General features: G+C 37.2%; 1 protein-coding gene across 1 annotated transcript in view; it reads right to left on the reverse strand.

The window, feature by feature from the left end:
- Window positions 1–27,098, reverse strand: part of COL4A5 (collagen type IV alpha 5 chain) — a 218,194-nt gene that overhangs the window by 99,945 nt on the left and 91,151 nt on the right. The window contains exons 2-9 of the mRNA XM_060137786.1: window positions 22,442–22,501; window positions 16,187–16,276; window positions 9,731–9,775; window positions 7,193–7,237; window positions 7,045–7,107; window positions 4,669–4,722; window positions 4,013–4,039; window positions 781–861 (exon numbers count right to left, since the gene is read on the reverse strand). Coding sequence (XP_059993769.1) covers window positions 781–861; window positions 4,013–4,039; window positions 4,669–4,722; window positions 7,045–7,107; window positions 7,193–7,237; window positions 9,731–9,775; window positions 16,187–16,276; window positions 22,442–22,501 — 465 coding nt within the window. The remainder of the gene's footprint in view (window positions 1–780; window positions 862–4,012; window positions 4,040–4,668; window positions 4,723–7,044; window positions 7,108–7,192; window positions 7,238–9,730; window positions 9,776–16,186; window positions 16,277–22,441; window positions 22,502–27,098) is intronic.

The following is a 27,098-nucleotide window of genomic DNA, read 5'->3' on the forward strand; positions in this document are numbered from 1 at the left end:
CCTACATATATTTTGCATGTATTCTGATATTTTCAAATATAACATAATACAAATTTATAAGAGAGAAAAGATTGGGAGTACTTAAGAACATATGGATGGGTTATATCAAGTATGGAATGAGAAGGTGGCTAATGAAAAAAGTTCCTGAAATTGTATCTTAGTGATCAAATACTAGAAAGTACTGATTTTTATTTTTGGCAAAGGGATCAATCTTCATGAAAAATAAACCTCAAGAAATTAATTTCCTAATCTATAAATTCGCAAAAGTTATTGTTGTCTCCATGTATGTTATGTGTAGGCTGACATGACTATTTTTCTGAAAATTATACTTGATGTTCACTATGTATAAATTTTATCCTTTTAGCTTTCAAAATATGTTCATGTTATATATAACTGATAATGTTACAAATTATGTCTTCTAATATCTTAAATGGGAAACCCACAATTTTTATTTTTAATCAGACCATTTACTCCTACCACCCTACTGATCCCCACAGCATAGGAATAAGAATATAGAAGCCTATTTCTGCTGCGAAACCCCAAAACAAAAATTTCCATGGAAACTGGACTGAGAGTTAAAAGAACAAAGCAGCGCTTCTTAAAATTCTCCCTGGTCCAGAATACTTTTATTTTCACGTACAAGGTACCTGCAATATCTATCAAACCTCAAGTGATAATTTCTATAACTAAAATAGACAGTATTAAAGGCAGAGGATAAAAAAGTGATGCTGTGGTCTGATTTAATCAGTATAGCAAAGAAGAAAATCACCAGATGCTTACTTGTATTCCAGGAGGACCGGGAAATCCTGGATTACCCTTTGGCCCTGGCAGTGATGACATAATTATACTACCTGGTTCTCCCTGAAAGAAATCATCAATGGAAATTGTAAGTAATAGTTATGATACATGAAAACTGGCAAGAACACAAAAAAGTGATCTGAGAATTCAATCTGTCACAGAAGTGTCCCCAAAGATTAGGTGATCTCAGTAATTAACGTGAATAAATTTACCTTATTTTTTTTTTCTTATTTTTTTTTAACATCTTTATTGGGGTATAATTGCTTTACAATGGTGTGTTAGTTTCTGCTTTATAACAAAGTGAATCAGTCATACATAAACATATGTTCCCATATGTCTTCCCTCTTGCGTCTCCCTCCCCCCCACCCTCCCTATCCCACCCCTCCAGGCTGTCACAAAGCACCGAGCCAATATCCCTGTGCCATGCGGCTGCTTCCCACTAGCTATCTACCTTACTATGTTTGTTAGTGTGTATATGCCCATGACTCTCTCTCGCCCTGTCACAGCTCACCCTTCCCCCTCCCCATAACCTCAAGTCCGTTCTCTAGGAGGTCTGCGTCTTTATTCCTGCCTTACCCCTAGGTTCTTCATGACATTTTTTAAATTTACCTTTTAAAGGAAAATGAGGAAGTGGCCAGAGTACGCTGAAGTACAGTCGATTTATTAAGAACCTGTCATACCTTTAGTTACTCATTCATTAAAAACATTTATTAAATATAAATATTTGCCAAGAATTATGTTAGGCTTTGGATGCTTTGTAGTGAAGAAGATAAACAAGACTTCTGTTCTTATTGTACTAATAATATACTGGGGAAATTCAGACCATAATGCATAAACAAATAAGATGACAAAATTTTCTGTTTAGGACTATAAAGGATAACTACATGGTACATGATAAAGAAACAGTGGAGGGCTTCCCTGGTGATGCAGCAGTTAAGAATCTGCCTGCCAATGCAGGGGACACGGGTTCAAGCTCTGGTCCGGTAAGATCCTGCATGCCGCAGAGCAACTAAGCCCATGCACCACAACTACTGAGCCTGCGCTCTAGAGCCCGCGAGCCACAACTACTGAAGCCTGTGTGCCTAGAGCCCGTGCTCTGCAACAAGAGAAGCCACCGCAATAAGAAGCGCATGCACCCCAGTGAAGAGTAGCCCCCGCTCACCGCAACTAGAGAAAGCCCACGTGCAGCAACAAAGACCCAACACAGCCAAAAATAAATAAATTTTAAAAAAAAAGAAACAGTGGAGGACTAAAAAGAAATGATAATTATGTGACGTGATGGAGGGGCTAACTATCGTTACAATGGCGATCACATTACAAAATATAAATGTATCAAATTAACATGTTGTACACCTTAAATTTACACAATGTTATATATCAAATATATTTCAACTAAAAAAAGAAATAGTGGAGGAAATTAGTTTGGGTAGTAAAGAAGGGCAATCTATGAAGTTAACATTCATGCTGAGATCTAAAGGATAATAAGGAGTCAGCCAGGTGAAGATGGGGGAAGAGCATTAGGCAGTGTAAGCAGCATGAACAAAGGACCCAGAAAGAGGAGAGCTTGGGCACATTCAAATAACTTAATGCAGACAGGTGTGATCAGTGAGCCAAAGGAAAAGTGGTTTAAGATACGGCTGGAATATGGGGCAAAGACCAGAATATGCAGGTCTTACAGGCAATGGAAAAGAATGTGAACTGTATCCTAGATGCAGTGGAAAGCCCTTGAAGGTTTATAAGGAGGGAGATTAAATATTTTTCATTTTGTGCGAGTCCTTTATTATGCGGAAACTTCTTATATTCTTAGTGTATCCTGACTGATACTGACTCAACATTATTTAGGATTATGGCTTTTGGACTGTTGTATCTTTTGGTATGAAATGACATTATGCAATAGAAAGGCAATCTATTTGCTGGCAAACACGTCATTCAAATCAAATATTCTGTCTTGCTGTCCCACACCAGAAACAGAGCGAGGTCTGGCATTAGGAGCCATGGAGGCAGCAAAAACCTCTCTTCTGGGATTCAAGGCTTCTCCAAAAGTTCTGTGCTTCATAACAAGGAGGGAGATTAAATTATTGATTTACATTTTTAAAAGATCATTCTTGGCTGCTCTGTACAGAATAAATCAGGCTGGGAGGTGAGGGTGTGTAAAAAAAGAAACTAGTTAAGAGGCTACTACCTAGTCCAGATGAGGCATTATGATTAGTGTGGTGGCAGTGGAAATGAATAAAAGTGGATGAATCTATGATATATTTTACAAGCAAAATTAACAGCATTTAGAGATAGCATGGAATGAGGAGCTGTGTGAAGAAGTAGAAAATGCAAATACTAACTCTCAGGTTTTGATACATGCAAAAGTGTACATGATAGTGATACAAATTTTAGAGATGGGAAAAACAGGAGGAACAGGTTCATTTGGGGGTCTGGGTTAACTTTGAGCATGTTAATTTGAATGTCTGGGAGATATCTGAGTGGAGATGTCAGGGAGGCTGTTTAATACATGCATCTAACACAGAAGAAAATTCTGTTTTAGACAAAGAAATGTAGGTGTTCCATAACTAGACAGCAATCAATAACATGAGCATTAATAATATTGCTAGGCATAGAAGAGAAGAAGGGGTCAGGACTGTGTCCTGATACCTGCTGGATAGAATAACATGAGCTTGCATAGAAGACTGCAGAATGACCAGAGATGCATAAGAAAAATCAGGAAAAGGTAGCGTCTCAGAAGCCAGAGAGAAAGAATATTTCTAGAGGGAGCAGGTGGTCAACTGTGGTGGTCCAGTGGCTGAGACTCTGCGCTCCCAATGCAGGGGGCCTGGGTTCTATCCCTGGTCAGGGAACTTGATCCCACATGCCGCAATTAAGAGTTCGCATGCCACAACTAAAAATCAAAGATCCCGCGTGCCACAACTAAGACCCTGTGCAGCCAAATAAATAAATAAATAAGTATTTTAAAAATGTAATGAGGAAGGTATCAAAAAAGAAATGTGAGTCTGATATACACATTTGCAAGTGTATCAGCCCATAAAAGGTACTTAAAGCCACGAGAACAAAGGAGACTACTTAAGGAGAGCTCGTAAATGTGCACCTGCACAACTTCTAGAAGCATCCATTTTAAGACAGAAGTCAGAGACATTATCTGATTGAAGATGCAGGCTTTCTAAATATTTTATTCAAAATGTTTACCTTCCCAACATGAGATGCTTACCTTCATACCTGGGATCCCAGGAGGTCCCTATTATTAAAAAGAAAAGGGATTATTTTATATACATGAGAGGGGAGCAAGCAAAAGAACACAAATTGAATAGACTACTGTAAGATCATTCTGAGTACAAGGTATCTTAAGATACTTAGAGATGACATTTATATTAAATACCACAGAATCTTTAGTTTTACAGAGCAGAGAGCTCTGTGTATTACTAACTTCTTTTATAAAAAATCCTCTTCTTGGGCTTCCCTGGTGTCACAGTGGTTAAGAATCCACCTGCCAATGCAGGGGACATGGGTTCGAGCCCTGGTCCCAAAAGATTCCACATGCCGCAGAGCAACTAAGCCCGTGCGCCACAACTACTGAGCCTGCGCTCTAGAGCCCGCGAGCCACAACTACTGAGCCCACGCCCCGCAACAAAGAGTAGCCCCCACTCGCCACAACTAGAGAAAGCCTGTGTGCAGCAACGAAGACCCAACATAGCCATAAATAAATAAATAAATAAATAAATAAATTTATATTAAAAAATCCTCTTCTAGTTTAGTATTTCAAAATGTACTCCTTTGTTCCACATGAATGCACTGAGCTCACTTTCTACAATTCTGCTTCTTCTGTTAATTCCTGTGTTCATTATAATCCCAAATTTTATAACTTACTGGAGGACCCTGTAAACCAGGAAAACCGGGACTGCCTGGAAATCCACGTTCTCCCTAGAAGGAGTTAAAAATAAAGAGCGTGAGGAACAAAAAACAAAGCGTAGCTATACCAACAAACAATGACTTATTGAAAAGATTTCTGTAAAAGCCATTTTGAAACATACCAGATTGCCAAAAATTCATTAGCCTTCACTTTCCAATTACTTCAATATCTACTATCCATATCAATTCAGCCTTCTAAGATACTTTTATCTCTACTCATCAATCCCAATCAGAAATAAAGAAAAAAATCTTCTACCTTAGTCATTTTCTTCTGACAAATCCATTTTGAGACAATCATACCACAGATTCCTGGCCATCATCACATTTAATAGTTAATGATCTGCCCCAATTTCCTGCCCATGTATTATATAGATTTTTATTTTAACTGCCCTATTGCATTTTTCTTTCATCATAAACTATTTCAAATTATTTTTGTAAAGAGGAAAAGATGATAAGAAAGAACGCCATTAATATCACCAAAAGGACAATAATAGCAATAGTTCTAGCAATTGCAGGTCATTATGTTCTCTAGGCACCCAATTTTTCTCACTCCCTTTTGTAAAGTACTAATATGGACATTTGGTTTAGAAAACAAAAGCTAAAATTGCTGTAGAAGAACCCCAATGCAACCTCCTTTCAAATACCTATATGCCATAGTAATCTTAGAAACATCCTCGTCAGAGGCTTAAAAGAGTAAAATGATTACAGCTATGTGCCTTTGAGTTACTGTCCAATATCCCTCTCTCCACCACTTTTTACACATGGACAAAGTAGGCCCAGAGAGAAAGGGAGTGGCCTGTACACTGAGTTTAGAAGACAGAAAACAAAACAACCCATGTATTCTGGCTCCATCTCTAGGGTTCGTTCTATTAGTTACGTAGTTAGAAATATAAGAAACCATTTAATCTGAAAGTATACATAATAAATCAATTTTCAAAAACTTTGTTGCTCACATGATTGGGGGCCTCAAACACAAGCTAATCATGAGATCTGCTAAGGTGCTGCTTTAACAAAAAGAAAGAAAAAGATCCCTTTAATCACATAGCATGCTATACTCATTGTAGATACATCTGGTCTTCAAAATTAAAACTGGCTAGTGGTCTGTCGCTCAAGGCGTGCTGGCAAAAACCAAACAAATTACCAGAATAGGCATACAAATGTAGCCTACTTTAACATGCAATGTGCCATGCAAACTAATTCCACATTGGTTCTATGACTGTAAGGTCACCCCAAGCAGAAATGAAGAACCAAGCCTCACAAAACAAACCCACAATCAAAATCAAAATGATAATAATAATAATAAATAATGGCATTATTATTATTGGCAAGGGTCACAACGACTTGGAGAAATATTGGAGGTAAAAATATTTTATTGCCTTCAAGTATATACTACAACGATTATCACAAAACGTGGCCTCCCATAATGCAAAATAGCTTTTTCAAGTTATTTTAAATATATGCCCTAATATAAAATATGACACGTCATTAGTTAGAAAAATCTAGGGTATTTCATAAATAGTTTCACTGAATATTATGTGCAAAATGGAAATGCCAAAAGGATATACAGAAAATAATAATAAATTTCATTAACCTATAGGAAAATGAGAAAAGTGAGGGAAGAAGAAGCAGAAACAATAATATGTAAGCATTCAAAAAGAGCAGATTTTCCTCTTTTTTTTTTCTTTCTCTCATTTTATATTAAATCCAAATAGTTGGAATTAGGATTGACTGAAGATAAGAAAAGAGGGTCAGGAAACGATGTTTGTAGTATGTGAAGTTTTATTTTTTCACTTGTTAAATTCATTATTTTCACTGATGGAGAAGTTTCAGGTTTCATACTAATAGTTTATGGTAAAAACTGATGTGATATATTACATATAGATTTTTAAGATTTTTCTTAAGGAAGTTATTAGGCAAGGTAAAGAAGTTTTAAGAACATGAAAGATTTGAAAACTTAAACTGTACCTAGTTGTTTAAAAGAGACAAAGCTAATGAATGACATTCACAAGTATTACTCTTAACAACCGATACAATATTTGAAACATATATATCCTAATTCCTTTTTAACTCTCATCTTACTTTACACTAAAGTCAAAAAAAAAGGATTTGGTAAATAATCTTCAACCCAATGCAATATCCCAGCTAATTACACAAGCTTCAAGAATTACTGATGTTTCAATATATTGAAAATGTTAACTGAGAACATATCCTATGTCTGTCCTAGACGTGAAGCTACTATATCTCTTCTTTGACATTCTTCATATTGATTCCTTGAAATTTTTAAGTCTATTATTATCAAGCATATTGCTTAAGACTAAGTCAAAGAAACCTCACCTTGGTTCCATTGCATCCAGGGATACCTTGAGGTCCTGGGGCCCCATCATGGCCTGGCATTCCCTTTGAAAGGGGATATAACACATGTATAATATTTCTTAGATTACTTTTTAAGGGATTTTAAAATAAGAAGCCAAATCCTACTTACAGGAAGACCTGGTGTCCCTGGAAATCCAGGAAGTCCAGGAGGACCCTATAAAAGAAATAAATTCCTTGAATCAAATAATAATCAGTAACAATAAAATAATATCCTACCTAAGGGAATTATGAGAATTACATTTAGAATAGCAATGGACAAAATGTGTTTCACTGATTATTACCACTCGTTCTTTTAAACACTATAGAAAAAAACTCCTATATGTGTTTAAAAATCTCTTTTATAGAAAACTATAGGAAAAAACTCCTATTTGAGGGAGCATTGCCTTTATTGCACTTAGTAGGAGCAGGCAAATTAGTGGATGAAAGGTCTTTTCTAAAAGACAAAGTGATTCTCCCAGGTTTGTGATGAATATTGAATTCAGCAGGTTATGGGTATGTGGCAAATATATCTGCCCCTGAGAACATCAGTGTGATCACCCACAAAATTCTTTAATCAAATTCCCCTGTCAGGATTGGCAAAAATACAAGTTTGACAAAACTCTCTGTAGGTGAGGCTATGGGGGAAAGGTACTCTCATACAACTGCTAATGGGATTTAAACACCATGGAGAGAAATTTGGAAATACCTAACAAAATTACACATGTATTTATTTACTCTTCGAAGAAATTCATTTCTAAGAATCTATCCCAAAGGCACACAAGAAATTATGAAACAAAATATGAAATTCAAGGTTACTGACTGAAGCATTATTATAGCTAAAGTCTAGAAATGGCCGTATAACCATATTAAATAGGGACATGACTAAATAAATAGGGATATGACTAAATAAATTATGGTACATCCGCATAATATAAAACTATGCAGCTGTTAAAAAGAATGAGCAAAATCTCTGTACATTGAAATATGTAGTGATCTCCAGGATATAATGGTAAGCAAAAGAAACAAAGTGTAAGTAGTGTATATAATACACTAACTTTTTATAGCAAGGGTAGTGATACTAAACAATGAAAAGATAAACAGAAAATAATAAAAATGATTACCTCTGGGGGAAGGCGGAAAGAGAATAGGGAGATGGAAGGAAGGATAGGTAGCATCTCTGACTATACCTTGTCTTATAGAACAATGTAAATGTTTTAAATAATGAAAAATTAGAAAGCGGTAAAAAGGAAATCGTTAAAACTTGAAAGCAAACTGGGACCAATGAACCTAATGTACAGCAAGTTGTGGACAGTAACCATACAGAGAAGAGAATTACTTCAAGTGTCTTTAAAACATGATATTTTAACTGAAATTAGTCAATTCAAAGGGGAAAAGAAGAACAGCAAAGAAATAATTAGTGGCATTTAAGAATTCTATTATTAGTATTAAAATTGAAATGTTGTTTTATTTGCATATTGTTATTTTGAAGCTATTTAGTTTCAACAGTGCTTAGAACATAGTTAATGGTAGCTATAGCTATTAAGAGATATGATTATTATGAAGAGCTTTAATAGTATACTGATATTCAGTTACTACAAAAAAACATAGATACATGTCTGCTAAAATAAACTAAGAGTTTTGAGTTTCCTCCTTGCTTTTCCAGTGCCCTACCCACACCAGTCATAAGCAGCACGTAAGGCAAGCTACATGTTGTTAAGACATAGATAGCAAACAGACTGTTTTAAATATTTATATAAAATGTGTACATCTACTAAATTTCTGGAGATCCAGAAGATCAGAATGTTTGTCTTTGTTACACATAGCCACCACCCATGTATTTTATATTCAAATTCAGGGACCTTGTCAATCCATGACAACAGAATTTCAGAGCTAAAAGGGACCTTGGAGATTGTGTTGTTTGACTCTCTTCAATTTAACAAATGAAGAAACTGAGGCTCAAAAAGTTAAATATGATTTTCCAAAAGTCAGTACTATTTTTAAACGTCACAGTTTCCTCCCAAATCGAAAACACACTGAAAAGTATATATCAACCTAAAAGCTTTTCAGAAAAATTACACTAAATGTCTACTTCAATTTTGAGACACATCCTGATTTCCAGAACATTAAAACTTGAAAAATCATACATCTTAGAACTGAGGCAATATTGTATTCTTCCAAAAATAGTTATTCTTTAACCTAACGGTTTAAACTAGTGCTTCACAAACTTGTTCTCTTCAAGATACACAAATAAAATTATAATATTTGTATGTAGGGCCCGGGGAGGGTACACAGCCTGATGTGATCGATCAGCCCTCTGAACCCAGAGGACTGAGATGATCGCACTGGTTGGGAAGTTCTGCTTTAAATCACCTGTATGATATATATTTTTAATAAATTGAAAAATTGTTGTAATTCAACACTTTCTATTTCTTAACCAAAAGTCTTCTTTCATTAGTTTAAACAGACATCTGGATATATAAAGGTAACTATCAAAATACTAGACAAAGGCTAATTGTAGACATATACAAACTCTTAAATTTAACGTTTTAAAGGCTTCAGTTTTCTTTCTGCATTTCAATATGAGTCTTTTCTAGTTGCCTCATAACACTTCATTTGCTTCTTCTCTATTTTGACCAACAAAGCATTTGATACAGCAAATATCACTTACTCTGATCCCTTTTGGTCCTGGTGGCCCTGGAATTCCATCACTACCCTGAAAAATACAACATATTTAGTTATTTTTCCTTCAAAAATAGCCCTCAAATAACTAATTTTAGACTGTAAACTGAGACACATTTTTGTGAACCTTTGTGAAAGTTAGTGAGACACTTACATGCCCAAGGAAGAAGCATGTATTATTGAGACTGAAAGCACTGAGGTAAGTCAGATGCTAAAAGAAGCGCCTTTATTTACTGAGAAGAAAACTGTTAACATGTAGAAGAAACTTTATACCTGTAAAGTTAATTATGAAGCATGCAAGAAAAGAAAGATGAAATAGTAGTATAGATATTCCCCAAATCATTTATGCATAAACAAAATAAGAGCTGAAAATCTGGGTAGTTTCTATATTGTGTCAATCTGCTTGCATCATCTCTGGGCCTAAATATGAGCTGTTCTTGAGTTTGCTGTTTTAAACCTTTGCTATGTTTTATAAGACACTTTCTACTGGCAGAGCTAAGAAAGAAAAAGAAAACCACAGACTTTCCTTTCAAGCTTCTGCTATAGACTCCATGCAAAAGAGGCTGCCCACATGTTTGTTCATCTATTTACCCATTTCTAGTTACAACCGCATTGCTGAGAATTTAGTCTTGCCTCACTAAGTTTTACTATGTAGTTTCTTTTAAAAATGGAATAAAGAAAACCTAATTCTGCTCCAATAGGCAGGAATTTCAGTGGAACATACAGCTAGTAGGCCACCATCTGAGCCTTTAGATAGTTTTTATTAAACTGGGACATCTTGCATTATACAAGTGGCTTTCAAACTACTCTACTTACAACCCTAGAATTTCCCCTGGAGGTTCCTTTATGCCTATGCCACCCTCCTTCAATCACTGAAGCTCTGTTTTTATCTGTTTTATTTGGGGCTTCCATGAAAAGTTTTATTTGAAGAAAAGGTTACCTGATGTATTAGTTCCTTATGCTCCTCTTACAAATTACCACAAACTTAGTGGCCTAAAATAATACAGTCTTACAGTTCTGGAAGTCAGAGGTATGAAGGGTCTCAGTGGCAGAGCTATGTACTTTCTGGAGATTCTATGGAGAGAATTCATTTACTTTCTTTTTCCAGCTTCCAGAGCTACCAGCATCCCTCTGCTCATGGCCCTCTTCTATGTTCAAAGTCAGTGATGGCTGAATGAATCTTTCTAACATTGCACCACTCTGACACTGACCCTTCTGCCTCCCTCTTCAACATTGAAAGGACCCTTATGATTATACTGGGCCCACCCAGATCATCCAGAATAATTACCCTAGTTTAAAACCAGCTGACTAGCTAGCAGCTTTAATTCCACCTGCAATCTTAATTTTGCTTACCTGTGAAACCTAACATATTCACAGGTTCTGAGGATTAGGTTATGGACATCTTTAGGGGGTGGGCATTATTCTGCCTACCACACCTTGCTTTAAAACAAGGTTAATAATCTACTCTTTTCACAAAAGATGCATCTCTAAGGAAATTAAAGTAAATCTAATTCTATTTTAAAACTAGAAAATTGTTTGTTCAATGAATCTTTTTGTGTCTTCCCACTAAAGGTGAAAATAAGACAAGGATGCCTTAAAACTATACTGGTCATACTAACCAACGTGGCTAAATAAGAGAGAGAAATTAGAGGTATGAAAATTGGAAAGAATGAGGTAAAACATATTATTTGCAAATAATACGATTGTATGCATGGAAAACCCAAGATAGTTAAATGAAAAACTATAATCAATAAGATAATTCAGTAGGGTAACTATATAAAATTAATATGAAGAATTAATAGCTTTCTTATATACCAACAACTACCAGTTAGAAAACATAATGGAAGAAAATGTGCAATTTACAATAGCAGAAAAAGATAAAATATTTAGCAATGAACTGAGCAAGAAATGTATAAGATTCATAAGAAGAAAATTTTAAAACACTTCTGAAGTTCAAAAAGGAAGACTGGAACAAATGGAAAGGCATTCCATGTTCCTGGATAATAGGATTCAACATTAAAAAAGTCAATTATCAACAATTTAGTTACAGTGAGAAAAATTCTGAAGAAAAAAAAAGATCAATGAGGGGACACTAGTACTGGCAGATATAAAAATATAGCATAAGATGTCAATAATTAAAAGTTTGGTTCTGATATTTGAATAACCAGACCATTGGAAGAGTATGAAAAGTTGAGAAACAGGTCCATATATTCATGTGAATTTGGTATATAATGAAAGTGGCATTGCAAATCAGTGGGGAAAATTACATTGGGACACACTTGTGAGGACATCTGGAAAAAAAAGTGGAACTTACATCACAAACCATACCAGGATGAATTGAAATCAATAAAATATTCACATGAAAAAGTGAAACTATTAATATTCTGGAAGAAAACATGGGAGAATTATTTTATACTCTTACAGTGGGGAAGGCATTTAATATTCAAAACCCAAATGCCACAAAAGACCTCTGATAAACAAAACACACACACACACACACAAAACACACAGACACATAAATATACACATACACATGCACACACCCATCGAAGACAAATGACAAACTGGTGGGATGTAATTGTAACTCACAACACAGATAAAGGGCAATCTCCCTAAAATATAAATAGCTCGGTGAAATATGAAAACACCAACAATCCAGTAGAAAAATGGGCAAATGGTATAAATAGACAGTTCACAGAAATGAAAAGATGCTCAATCTTATTTTTAATAAGAGAAGTGCAAACTAAAAGTACATTGAGAGGCCATTTTTCATCTAACAGATTGGCAAGAATCCAAGTTTCATAATAGGATTGGGTGAAGCTACAGGGAAATTGATCTTCTTGTACATTGCTGAACCAAGGATAAATCATACAACTTCTTGGGTGGCAATTTGGTGATATCCACAAAAATATATAAATACATGTATGCTCTGATCCAGCAAAATCACTCTAGTAATCTTAGAGATAATCCCTTATTGGGGAAAGAAAATCTATTTAAATTGTACATCATAGCAGCACTGTTTGTGGTAGCAAAAAATTGAAAACCACCTAAATGATCATCAATAGGGAACTGGCTTAATGAGTTATGGTTTATACACACAATATAATACAATGCAGTTATAAAAAACGAGGAGGTTCCGTGTATACTGATATGGGATACCTACAATGTATATCAAGTGAAAAACAAAGGTCAAACAATGTGTTGGATACCATTTCATAAACAAAGGGAGGTAAAAGTGTGTATGTGTGTATATGCATGTATGTGCATGTATATATTTATATCTGCACACATATTCATAAAAAATTCTTGGGCATATTCACAAGAAAATAACATAAGTGGATGCCCATTAGGAATATGTAGAACTCAGTGGCTAATGGACACAGTGTAAAGGAGATTTTTTTCATTGTATACCCTTTTATGTTAGTTTTTTTTAACAAAATGAATATATTATCTATTGAAAATCAATTAAATTTTATTTTTAAGAATAAAGAAATCCTTTGGCAATCTTTATATATACACTCCTATATATATTTGTTTTATATATATTTACTTTCACATATGAGTATACAGATTAAAGAATAGTCCTACAAAATTTTTGACTTGGTATGTATGTTAACACATACACATATGCCCGAATACCCAATCACATAAAAAGTATAAATTCAGCTATGTTGGGGAGCATGAAGTCATACTGAAGATAGAAGCAGAAAGTGCTTCTAATTCAAAATCTCCAAAGTTTAGAAAGCAGTCAAACCTCCTCCTTTTATGGATATAGAAATGGAATCACAGTAAAAGACTGGATTGCTTTCTAAATTTAAACTGCATACAACCACACATTTAAAAATTATCATACTATTGTACAATAGTCCCAGTTAATGCTAAACTATTTCAAAAAATCTGATGTAGTTAGCTCTTTTTTTTAAATTTTTTTATTATTTATTTATTTATTTTGCAGTAAATGGGCCTCTCACTGTTGTGGTCTCTCCCGTTGAGGAGCACAGGCTCTGGACGCGCAGGCTCAGTGGCCATGGCTCACGGGCCCAGCCGCTCCGTGGCATGTGGGATCTTCCCGGATCGGGGCACGAACCCGTGTCCCCTGCATCGGCAGGTGGACTCTCAACCACTGCGCCACCAGGGAAGCTCTTTTTAATCTGACCTAAATCTTTATTAGACTTGCCACCTCTCACTGAGCATAGTGTGCAAGAAACTCAGCCCCAAATCCCAGGTAAACTCAGATACAAGAAATGTAACTTTATTTTTCTATGGTTCAACTTAATTTCTATTTCAAAGCACCCATTTCACTAAGATGGCTGAAACTTAACCTCAGTTAATTGGACTTCCCACCTCATTTTCACAAGCCTGTGCCTAAGCTATGGAGGGCTTAAGCAGTTCTGAGACGCTGAGGGGTGGGACAGTCTAGTCCAAGCTGGAATCCATTGAGATGTCCCATGCCAGCAGTCTACATGGACTGCTGCTGAGTTAGTGCTCAGTTCTACCCACTTGACTCTTTCAGATCCTTCTGCTATTTCTGGGTGCACAAGAAACATTCTGCTATTTTGCACCTCATTGGACATAGGAAATTCTGTTGTATGGCCCATCTACTTAAATTTTATGCAGTCATTTAGAGTCTTGCCTTTTCCTCAGTGTAAAGTTCTACTCAGGAAATTTAGCACATGTCCCTTCTGCTCTTGAATCTAATAAAACTTCCTTGGTGTACTGCCACCTCCTCAGAGATCATGCTCAAGCCTATTCCCACAATCTATGCTATGGTATAGTTAAGTGTTAAAAAGTATTTGTGCGTTTAAATTAATTTTCCCCCTTTACTCAGAGGACTACTTGATGAGTATCCATTTGATTTCCTTAATGCTCTAATGACACGATGTACCACTATTCCATGAAATAAAATTAGGAAAAAAGGGTTTCTAAACCACTATTATTTTCCAGGAAAATGAACAGAACTGGCCCTTTCATATATCAGTTCATCAGTCAAAGAGCCATTAAAAAAAAAAAAAACAGAAGCTTTTCCCAATCTTAAAATTCACTATTATCTCTTCACATCCTATATCTTAACATGCATATAAGATGCTATCCTTGCTCGTGGTATAGGAGAAACTGCCCACACAGCAGTCAATGAGGAAAAGTATTGCCAACTGACAGGATAACAGCACCTTTGGATCTATGAGCCTGGGTACAGGAGAGGGAGAGTGTAAGGATATATTGTCTCCTTCTTTCTCTCCCACAGAGTAGCCTGTGTGACTTCCACCTCACCAAATTCATTGATACACCTGTCTCAGATAGCTGCCGCCACTGTAAATTTGACAAACTGGTAGACATGTCTCTCACCACCCAACCCCATCTATTCCTGGCTTGGTAATGTTTGGAGCTTATGGTTACACTCACTCCTCCAGGCAGGCCTGATTGTCCTGCTTGGAATAATTTTGATCATGACCATGATCCACTGGAGCCTCAGATTAACTACCTATTTTTTGACATAACTCCTCAAAGCCCGACCCATTCAGGTCCATGTTGAAGTAACCTATGTTTCTCATTTGGGTCCTGAAAAATCAAGAAATGGAACCGAGGAGTCTGGCTCCTGGCTAAAGACCTATGTGTGATTTTTCAGGCCCAACCATATGGTAAGCCTCATAGAGGAAAGCTGCCCATCCCACACCAGAATTAGCGCACAGCCAATGCATGTCAGTCTCTGAAGGGAACTGTAGTAAAGGAGTCAATCCCCCTGGCTGGTCATGCTCTTATGCGTATCTGCACTGAAAGGCCTCTTTACGTGGAACCTTGGTGAAGACGTCTTCATTCAGAGAGGGGGAACCTTGAGGACATTTTTTCTGTACTCTGACTCAGTAGTTCTCCACTCCTAGCCCTTCCCCCCTCCCTTCTTTCATCCCGCTGTCAGGTATACTAAAAAACAGCAGTTTTTTGCTCCAAGCTCCCTGAGCAGTGAAACAATTCCCTGTGTCTGTGCTTATCCATTTCACCCTCACTGGCACTGTTCCATGAGGAATAATGGAAGAGTGGGGGAGTCCACGCTTTCTCTGGTTTATGTTTTGCTTATACACACTGTCACGGTTAAGTGACTAAAGCCTTGACTGTTACTTTCATGTTGGCTTGTTGTCTTAATCAGTACTCTGACACCTGGCAGTTAAGCTCTCTCCAGCTCAGCTGAGCTCCTGACAGGACTTAATTTTTGTTAAGGATCCCAATGACCACACACAATTAACAGCTTCCAAAAGCATTTGAATACAGCAGTAATATTCAGCTTTTTTAAAAAAACAACAACAATGAAGTATAGATTCTTGGCCATTCTATTGTTTTATTTAAATATTAGTTTCTGGCTATAATTCAGTAACTTTTTAATTGATTTGACACCTGTCCCACATTAAGATGGCTTAATTCCTTTGGTATTACTGGTTGGTAATTTGGCACATACCTTTTGTCCCCGAGGCCCTGGCGGCCCTTCTGGACCTGGAAATCCAGGCAAACCTGGATGGCCTTCCAAACCTGGAAATCCTCTCTCCCCCTGCAATTGAACAAGAATGAAAGATAAAGTCATTTGTGAATTTTCAAGCACAAACATGGTTGAGATTCAAAAACATCAAATGACTATCTAGAGAAGACTAAATTAATTTAATTATGCTAAGTTCAGAGTGTCCACTAACATGGAGAAACCTGTAAGATAGGAGTGGAAAGATACAAATCACTCTGAATTTATATCATATTTGGTAATGTAATCTCTTGCTTTCTCGTAAAAGTAAAAAGCTTATCAGAAATGAAGTTTATATATACTGACATCAAGAATTTAACAGGGAAGATGGCAATAAATCCAGGAAAACAGGAATGAAGGGGTTACATGAAATAAGTATGGTGCAGGGATGAAGAAGTGCAAAAGGAAAACATCAGAGAAGATTTCAGGTTTGCTGTGGAGTACAGAGTTGCAGGATTATTCAGAATGGAAATTCATTTGCTGATTAGCGATGAGTTAGCTAGAAAAAGGCTCTATAACATCAAAATTTTTATATTTTTCTCTGACTGTAAAATCAATACAAAAAGGAATCAATGTTTGTTGTAGAGGAAAAGAAAAAACCACCAGCAATTGTGACTCAAGTCCCAGTTCTGACCACAGCACTTATCAACACCAGCACAGGAGGGCTGTCTACCTACTAGTGAGGGTCTACTAGGTCTACATCTTATCACCATCTATCAGGAAAGGCTGCCTGATGTGCATATCTATACAACCAGATAGGTGGGTGTTGCAGGGTGACCATGTATACTAATATACCATTAGATAGACACATTAGGGTTAGTTAACTTGCATACAGTCAATTTATATTAAGAGTGTGAACCCTAACATCTCTAGGGGATCCAGTCACAGAAAGCAAATTCATCACTGTTAAGTTTAAGAACCCTAAGGGCTCACAGCTCCGTAGCATGTGCTTCCAACTGCAGTGCTGCAAGCAGTTCCTCTACTTTCCTAAGGCTTGAAGGTGGAGTCTCCGGCCAGAGGCTCTAGACCTTGTTCTGGGAACCCTCTTCTCCCCAGATCCCATCCACAGTGACAACCTAGGCAGCACCTGAGAAAGAGAAAGCATCCATATCTACAAGGCAACTGACTAATGGGCCATTAGAAGCACTTACCCTTGGAGGTTAAGGTACAATAGACTTTCATTCATAACCCCAGTATGTGTGTGTATGTGTGTGTATCTGTGTGTGTCTGTGTGTGTGTGGCAACAGGGGGTAAATACTAAGTTTAGCCTAGATAGCTTAGATGATCTTGTATTGAATAACTTCTCATGTTGAAGCATCCTACAATAAATATAAGCCCTTTGAAAAGGCTACTTCTGATCAGTTCTCACTTATTACTTCAAAGCAAATGAAGCAAATGTTAGCCAGTTAAAGGTAGGCCTAAACATTCCTGTAGCTTTGCCAATAATTATTATTGACATATTACAGCATTTTCTCTCTATTTTCTATAAATATATCTCTTTATTGTTTTAATTGCTCATAGAATTATGATAATTTAGTATCCATCAATCTCAATGTCATCATTTTGAAGGAAATAGAACAAGAGAAGAAAAATAAAAGATTCAAAAATTTTAGAGCTGGATTGGCTCAAATCATTACATAGCCCATATTGGCAGAGCGGGTAGTAGAAATCTGACCACAAGTGCCAGTCAGAAAGTAAGCTAGAAGGAAAAAGACAATCTAGTTCAAGTATATTTCCATAAGTGGAAAACACAGCTACGTTTTGGGATCTCCGCTAGTATTTAGAGCATATCTCTGCCAAAACTTGAGAATAATGCTTGAAGAGAGCTATATTTTCTCAGAAGCAAAACTGCTACCCAGGCTATAGATATGAGAGGAATACACTAGAAACTGAAAGTAGAGAGTGCTAAAAAGCTTAACTGTGCTGGGATTATTAAAAACCATATACCTATACCAGATACTTGTCCTGAAATCTCACACTATAGTCAAACGATGTTGTAGTCCTATCTAGCTGACAGAGCAATATTATACCACAGAAGACAGAAGGGCAATTACTGGAAAGTAGCAAAAAGAATTGCAATAGCAATCCCCAGCCTTTGAAAGGTAGAAAGTTTCCTGCAGTAGAAACTATAGAAGGCTTCCATGAGGAGAGGGTGCCAGGAGGGTCCTCTACCTAATTCCTAATACAGATGGCAGGGAAGGCTGACATTTGTTATGTGCCTACCCTTTGCTACTGGTTGTCAGGCAATTATTTAATCCTTACAGCTACCTAGATTTTACTGTAATTTTCTCACACTCACTAACACAGAAAATGGTGTAGAACATCTATTTCTGAAGGTCAAACTTTAAAAAAACCTGGTTTATGCTGCCTGCCCATATTTGAATAAAAATCAGTCTTATTTTTCTTTATGGAATAATATTCTTCTCCCCCTGCCTGTCCTTTAAATATTGGTATTTCTCTGGAGGCCCTTTTTGACCCTTTCTCCCCCCGTTCCCTGGGAAATCTCAAACATCAACACATTTTTCCCTAAAAACTGGGCTCACAGGGCCAACTATCTTAAACATCTCCACTTGAATATCACACAGATGTTAAAAAAGAAAAAAAGAAACAGGCTGGGACCTGGGACCCTTTGCTACAGTGTTGCAATGCTTGCACCTGGACACAGCTCTCCTGGAAAACAACACACAAAGAAACTATATGGGACTAAAAATAACTGCACGCATGTGCAGTTGGGGCAAATTCTGGACCCCAAAAGATACAAAAGATCAAAAAACCCAACTGCCACTTTTGAAGAGCCTGGAGCAAAAACAGGGTGTCAGGAGCAAAAGCAGGGTACTGAGCATGCCCCCTGCACACACCACCACCAGAGGGGTGGGCAAAACACCTAAGCCACCCCTCTGGCCCGATCCCTGGATGCACCCCTACCCCTGCTGCAGCAGGGGCCTCAGTAAAGCCTTGCCTTAAAAAAAAAAAATCCATGATGTATTTTCGTAAATGCTTTCTTTGCATCTGCTGAGATAGTTACATGGTAGGCTTATTCATGTTTAAAACTTGTATTTAGGGGGCTTCCCTGCTGGTGCAGTGGTTGAGAGTCCGCCTGCCGAGGCAGGGGATGCGGGTTCGTGCCCCAGTCTGGGAAGATCCCACGTGCCGCGGAGCGGCTAGGCCCGTGAGCCATGGCCGCTGAGCCTGCGTGTCCGGAGCCTGTGCTCCGCAACGGGAGAGGCCACGACAGTGAGAGGCCCGCGTACCGCAAAAAAAAAAAAAATTGTATTTAGTCTTTTAATATGAATTATAATTTTGGTTTTCAAATGTTAAACCAACCATGCATTCCTGCATAAACCCCACTTGGTAAGAACACATTATCCACTTTATATGCCATTGGATCTGATTTGCTAAAATTCTGTTCTTCATTTCTGCATCTATGTTAATGAGCTATAGTTTAATGATTTTTAAAATTTTATCTTTGTCCGGCTTGGGTATTAGGGCATATTTGTTTCATAAAATTAGTTGGACATCAGCCCGAATGCTTCCTGTAAGGAACGGCACCAAGAAACGGAGGAGAGCTTAAACAAGCTTTATTTGGGAACGCTCCCGGGCGAGGTTCACTGGTCCGAGAGAAAGGGGCCAGAGAAGTCGCGCCCGGGCGAGGGTTTGGGCAGCATTTATAGAGGAAGAAGGGAAAGGGGTGTGGTGAATCCGGGAGGGCGCAGGGTATTCCTTATTTGGTGGTCTTTCCGGGTATCGTGGCAATATCTGGTGCCGGTCGCATCAGTCTTGGGACCGTTAGTCCCGCCCCTCGAAAGGCGGGAAGCCTGGGCCGGGTGGAAAGTCCCCAGGTCAGTTCCTGGAACTGGGTGGTCCGGAAAGTCTCCAGGTCAGTTTCTGGAACCTGGTGGTCCAGAAAGTTTCGGTCTGATGCAACCTGTGAGTCTGATTGCGTTCCCCTGCCTCGGGCCAGTTGGCCTTACACTTCCATTTTCTAAGTTTATGCAAGATTGATATTGTCTCTTACATAAATGTTTCACATAATTCATCAGTGAAAACTTCTGGACTGGAATTTTTATGTGTGTGTGGGAAGAGTATGATAATTCAATTTCCTTAGTAGATATAGGGCTAGTCATATTTTGCTTCATTTAGTTACTTAGTTTTAGGTAACGTGTATTTCTCATTATTTGTCCATCTTTCTTCAGTGTTCTTCATTCTGCTGTTAAAAGCCCACCTGGTAAACTGTTCTTTCTTATATTTTGCTTTTCAAATCTAGATTTCCCTTCTTTTTATTTCACAATTTCCAATGCTCTGTTGCGATTCTCTATCTGTTCATTCATTATTCACAGAGTTCCCTTTAAATCAACAAATATATTTATCCTATCTGCTTTAAATCTTTGTCTAAGAATTCTAACATCTGTGTTATTTCAGAGTTAGTTTTCATTGATTGGTCTTTTTCTTGACCATGGGTCGCTTTTACTTGTTACTTCACGTCTAGTAAGTTTTAATTGCATAGTGGATATTGTAGTTATTAATATGTACACATACTGGATTGTTTTATATTGTCTAAAAAGTATTGAACTTTTGTTTTAGGAAATAGCTAACTCAGCTGAACTAACACTTAAAACTCTGTTTTCCTTTCAATGGACAGCAGTTAAGTCTGTGTTCACTTATTGCAGGCTTCCAGCTGTTCCTTCTTGCTGGGTTGCATGAATCCTCCCCTATACATATAAAGTCCAGGGTCCAACCAAGTATTTGGGCTGCATTTACAAGCAGATTTTTGGTCTCTCCATTCTGTGACTCCCTCCATTCCAGCATATCTCCCATCATTTTCCAGCCATTCTGGCATCCTCAATTCTGTCCTGGAATTCTCAAGCCACTGAGACTTTGTTTTTCTGTCTGGGTTCTTGCCATCCTTTGCCCTGCAGACTGAAGCGCCCACCCAGGAGAAAAGGCACATAAGTGCAAACTTGCCCACTGTACTTCCCTTCTTTAAAAGACTCCTCTCTACTTTTTTCCTACTTTGGCCACTCTCCTGTACTATTAAATAGTTGTTATATTTTGTCCAGAGTGTTTACTTATCTTAAGGAGAGTTAATCTGATAAAAGTCATTCCGCTAATATCAGAAATGAATCCCTCTTGGTGTTTTTACTGCTACAGAAAGTAGCTTTACTATAAAACTATTCCCCTCAAGCTAATGTTATTCAAATAAGCGTTCTGTATAACACTCTTCAATTATCATTAATAGGTGTTCCGTTAGAAGGAAGCAAAGTGGGTTAAATGGTTAAATAGAGCTTGGAAATACAGCACTGCAAAACAAACAAATAGGTTTCTTTACTCCAGGACTTTTAAACACCTTTAGTATGCTAGTGTACCTTTCTATATGCCTAAATGGAATATGCTCTTGAGATATTATCCCAAACTTTTTCATATATCATTAGTAATATTCAATAATTCATTCAAAAATATTCACTGAGCCCCAAAGAGTGAAGACTAGGGTATGATCACCTTCCTCCTAGTACAATTCCTTTTTGGCCACAATTCACTATCCCTTTTTAATCTTCTGTTTTCAATGTCAGTCACTGATTCATAGTGGCTAGGTTTATGTTATTTAATCATCACCAATACTTACTTTGTAATCATCATATCTATATAATAGGGATGCTGTTGTGGTTAAAGTGAGATGAAAACAGAGATAGACCATCCTTAACTTAAATGGATTAGATAAAAATACATGAAACACATGAAATTGTATGGTAACTAACACAGATTAGTAGCCTGATAAATGTTTGGTTCCTTAAGAATTTTGCATTCTTTTGCCTATTAAGTCATTGACTGCAACAAGATTCATCAGAGGTTGGCAGACTACAGCTCTCAGGCCAAATTCAGTCAGATCCCTGTTTTGTATAGTACAAGAGCCAATAATGTTTTTACACTATTAAAGGGCTACTTTTAAAAAGGGAGAAAATTATGTGACAGAGACCTTATGTGCCTCACAAAGGCTAAATTATTTACCATATGTATTTTTACAGAAAGTGTTTGCTGATCTCTGAGATATAGTCTAACCCTTAAAGCAATCTAAAATAAGCAGTAGAGTAAAATTCATTTTATTTAATTAGATGCTGAGGTACAAGCCCTGTTTTTTTTAAAAAAATATTAAAATCACGATTCTATTGGTTTTCCAAGTTTTTTAAGGCTCATCTCATATCTTACCTTTTCTCCTTTTATACCACTACAGTCACACTTTGATCCTGGAGAACACCCATAGCAAGCCTATAAGGAAGAGAAAAGGGGAGGAAAATCATTAAATATGAACCTGAAAACCAGACTCTGACTTATAGCTCAAATGAATTCAATAATCCAAACTTGTAAAACAACTACCAGAAAAACATCTGAAAGGATATATACAAAATTGCAAACAATGGTTACCTCTGGGGAATCTTTCATCTTTTATTGTATACATTTCTGTTTGAACTTTTCAAAATGAGCAAATACTTATAATTTTAATCTCCCATTGCAGAGCACAGGCTCCGAACACGCAGGCCCAGCGGCCATGGCTCACAGGCCCAGCCGCTCCGCGGCATGTGGGATCCTCCCGGACCGGGGCACAAACCCGTGTCCCCTGCATCGGCAGGCGGACTCTCAACCACTGCGCCACCAGGGAAGCCCAAAAAATGTCTTTTTATAAATGAAAAAGAAATCCATACAACTTCCCTGTAATATGATTTTCAGCTCTAAGGAACTCATTTTCTCTCCTAACATCACTTATAAGAAATTACCTCTCAATCTATATTAGCAAAGACCTCGGCAACTAGCCAAAGATGCCTGCTACTTAAAGTCCCTTGCTCTTCTGCATTCATGAGCATGAAATACATACTGTCTTTTACCACCTTTCTTTTCTTTGCTTCCGCTATTTCATCACTAGTAGCTCAGTCTCTAATAGCTCCAAGCTTTACCACAAAAGTTGTTCCCACAGCCTAGGTATCCTAAATAGCCACTCGTAACAACTTCATTCACTCATATGAGGAATTGAGGTACTAGAGCCAGAAAAATATACTCCTCCAAAATAAGAACCTGTAGGACAAGAAGACAATAGATGATGTCTGCCATCCAGAACTATCCTTTACTCTGGCATGAAGCTGAACTGCTTAGAAAAACAAATAGTAATTAGTTTAACATATGTAGATAGCTCAGCATTTATGTACAATAAGGGGTTACGCTTCTCATCAAATAAGAGAAATTTTTATGTGATGTAAATACCAAATAATGTTTATCAATGTTCAGCCATCGGAGACTATGAATTAAAATGTACGATAGCCTCCGTCCCATCATTCCGCGCTTTCCTTTACTCCAATCACTACCAGTGTACCTTCCCCAATCCTTAACAAACAACTAACCTTGTCCTTCCGGTTAGAAATCCTAACCCACTCAGCTGCAACTCGAAGTCACCCTCATACTGAAACTCCTTTTCCTGATTATAACAGCAAACTACAGGGGCTTGATGTTGGGGGAAATTTCTCATGCACATTGCAAAAGACTGTTCCAATAACAGATGTGAACTTGACATTTCTAATTGAAACAGTTATATAGCCACTATTTATTATACATGGGTGATTAGGTTATATACTCTGCTTTTAGTACTATATGCCAACTACATTAAGAGTTAAATAGACTTATTTTTATTTTTTTAACATCTTTATTGGAGTATAATTGATTTACAAAGGTGTTAGTTTCTGCTTTATAACAAAGTGAATCAGCTATACATATACCTGTATCCCCATATCTCCTCCCTCTTGCATCTCCCTTCCACCCTCCCTATCCCACCCCTCTAGGTGGACACAAAGCACTGAGCTGATCTCCCTGTGCCATGCGGCTGTTTCCCACCAGCTATTTTACATTTCGTAGTGTATATATGTCCATGCCACTCTCATACTTTGTCCTAGCTTACACGTCACCCTCCCCGTGTCCTCAAGTTCATTCTCTATGTCTGCGTCTTTATTCCTGTCCTACCCCTAGGTTCTTCAGAACCTTTTTTTTTTTTTTAGATTCCATATATATGTGTTAGCATACAGTATTTGTTTTTCTCTTTCTGACTTACTTCACTCTGTATGACAGTCTCTAGGTCCATCCACCTCACTACAAATAACTCAATTTTGTTTCTTTTTATGGCTGAGAAATATTCCATGGTATATATGTGCCACATCTTCTTTATCCATTCATCTGTCGATGGGCACTTAGGTTTCTTCCATGTCCTGGCTATTGTAAAAAGAGCTGGAATGCACATTGTGGTACATGACACTTTTTGAATTATGGTTTTCTCAGGGTATACGCCTAGTAGTGGGATTGCTGGGTTGTATGGAAGTTCTATTTTTAAGGAACCTCCTTACTGTTCTCCATAATGGCTGTATCAATTTACATTCCCACCAACAGTGCAAGAGGATTCCCTTTTCTCCACACCCTCTCCAGCATTTATTGTTTGTAGATTTTTTGATGATGGCCATTATGACCAGTGTGAGGTGATACCTCATTGTAGTTTTGATTTGCATTTCTGTAATGATTAGTGATGTTGGGCATCCTTTCATTTGTTTGTTGGCAATCTATATACCTTCTTTGCAAAAATGTCTATTTAGGTTTTCTGCTCATTTTTAATTGGGTTGTTTTTTTGATAATAAGCTCCATGAGCTGCTTGTATATTTGGAGATTAATCCTTTGACAGTTGTTTCATTTGCAAACATTTTCTCCAATTCTGAGGGTTGTCTTTTCGTCTTGTTTATGGTTTCCTTCGCTGTGCAAAAGCTTTTAAGTTTCATTAGGTCTCATTTGTTCATTTTTGTTTTTATTTCCATTTCTCTAGGAGGTGGGTCAAAAAGGATCTTGCTGTGATTTATGTCATAGAGTGTTCTGCCTATGTTTTCCTCTAAGAGATTGATAGTTTCTGGCCTTACATTTAGGTCTTTAATCCATTTTGAGTTTATTTTTGTGTATGGTGTTAGGGAGTGTTCTAATCTCATTCGTTTACATGTAGCTGTCCCGTTTTCCTAGCACCACTTATTGAAGAGGCTATCTTTTCTCCGTTTTATTATCTTGCCTCCTTTATCAAAACTAAGGTGACCATATGTGCGTAGATTTATCTCTGGGCTTTCTATCCTGTTCCATTGATCTATATTTCTGTTTTTGTGCCAGTACCGTACTGTCTTGATTACTGTAGCTTTGTAGTATAGTCTGAAGTCAGGGAGTCTGATTCCTCCAGTCCTGTTTTTCTTTCTCAAGATTGCTTTGGCTATTCAGGGTGTTTTGTATTTCCATATAAATTGTGAAATTTTTTGTTAGAGTTCTGTGAAAAATGCCATTGGTAGTTTGATAGGGAGTGCACTGAATCTGTAGATTGCTTTGGGTAGTATATTCATTTTCACAATGTTGAATCTTCCAATCCAAGAACATGGTATATCTCTCCATCTGTTTGTATCATCTTTAATTTCTTTTATCAGTGTCTTATAGTTTTCTGCATAAAAGTCTTTTGTCTATTTAAATAGGATTATTCCTAGGTATTTTATTCCTTTTTTTGCAATGGTAAATGGGAGTGTTTCCTTAGTTTCTCTTTCAGATTTTTCATCATTAGTGTACAGGAATGCAAGAGATTTCTGTGCATTAATTTTGTATTCTGCCACTTTGCCAAATTCATTGATCAGCTCTAGTAATTTTCTGGTAGCATCTTCAGGATTCTCTATGTATAGTATCATGTCATCTGCAAACAGTGAGAGTTTTACTTCTTCTTTCCTGTTTGGATCCCTTTTATTTCTTTTTCTGCTCAGATTGCTGTGGCTAAAACTTTCAAAACTATGTTGAATAATAGCGGTGAGAGTGGGCAACCATGTCTTGTTCCTGATCTTAGTGGAAATGGTTTCAGTTTTTCACCATTGAGAATGATGTTAGCTGTGGGTTTGTCATATATGGCCTTTATTATGTTGAGGTAAGTTCTCTCTGTGCCTACTTTCCGGAGAGTTTTTATCATAAATGGGTATTTAATTTTGTCAAAAGATTTTTCTGCATCTATTGAGATGATCATATGGTTTTCCTTCTTCAGTTTGTTAATACGATGTATCACATTGATTGATTGCTGTATATTGAAGAATCCTTGCATTCCTGGGATAAACCCCACTTTATCATGATGGATGACACTTTTAATGTGCTTCTGGATTCTGTTTGCTAGTATTTTGTTGAGGATTTTTACATCTATGTTCATCAGTGTTATTGGCCTGTAGTTTTCTTTTTCTGTGACAACTCTGTCTGGTTTTGGTATCAGGGTGATGGTGGCCTCGTAGAGTGAGTTTGGCAGTGTTCCTCCCTCTGCTATATTTTGAAAGAGTTTGAGAAGGATAGGTGTTACCTCTTCTCTAAATGTTTGACAGAATTCACCTCTGAAGCCATCTGGTCTTGGAATTTTGTTAGTTGGAAGATGTTTAATCACAGTCTCAACTTCAGTGCTTGTGATTGGTCGGTTTATATTTTCTATTTCTTCCTGGTTCGGTCCCAGAAGGTTGTGCTTTTCTAAGAATTTGTCCATTTCTTTCAGGATGTCCATTTTATTGGCATATATTGCTTGTAGTAATCTCTCATGATCCTTTGTATTTCTGCAGTGTCAGTTGTTAATTATCCTTTTTCATTTCTAATTCTATTGATTTGAGTCTTCTCTCTTTTTTCCTTGATGAGCCTGGCTAACGATTTATCCATTTGTTTATCTTTTTTTTTAAGTAGACATATCAGTCTGGATACCTAACTCCATTATTGGGGTATCGTTTCCCTATGCCGTTATTTTGTAGTATATATCTTAGAACACATGAATCAGAATCACCTAGAGATGTTTATTAAA

The sequence above is a fragment of the Lagenorhynchus albirostris genome, chromosome X (assembly GCF_949774975.1).
Source record: "Lagenorhynchus albirostris chromosome X, mLagAlb1.1, whole genome shotgun sequence".
Lineage (NCBI taxonomy): Eukaryota > Metazoa > Chordata > Mammalia > Artiodactyla > Delphinidae > Lagenorhynchus > Lagenorhynchus albirostris.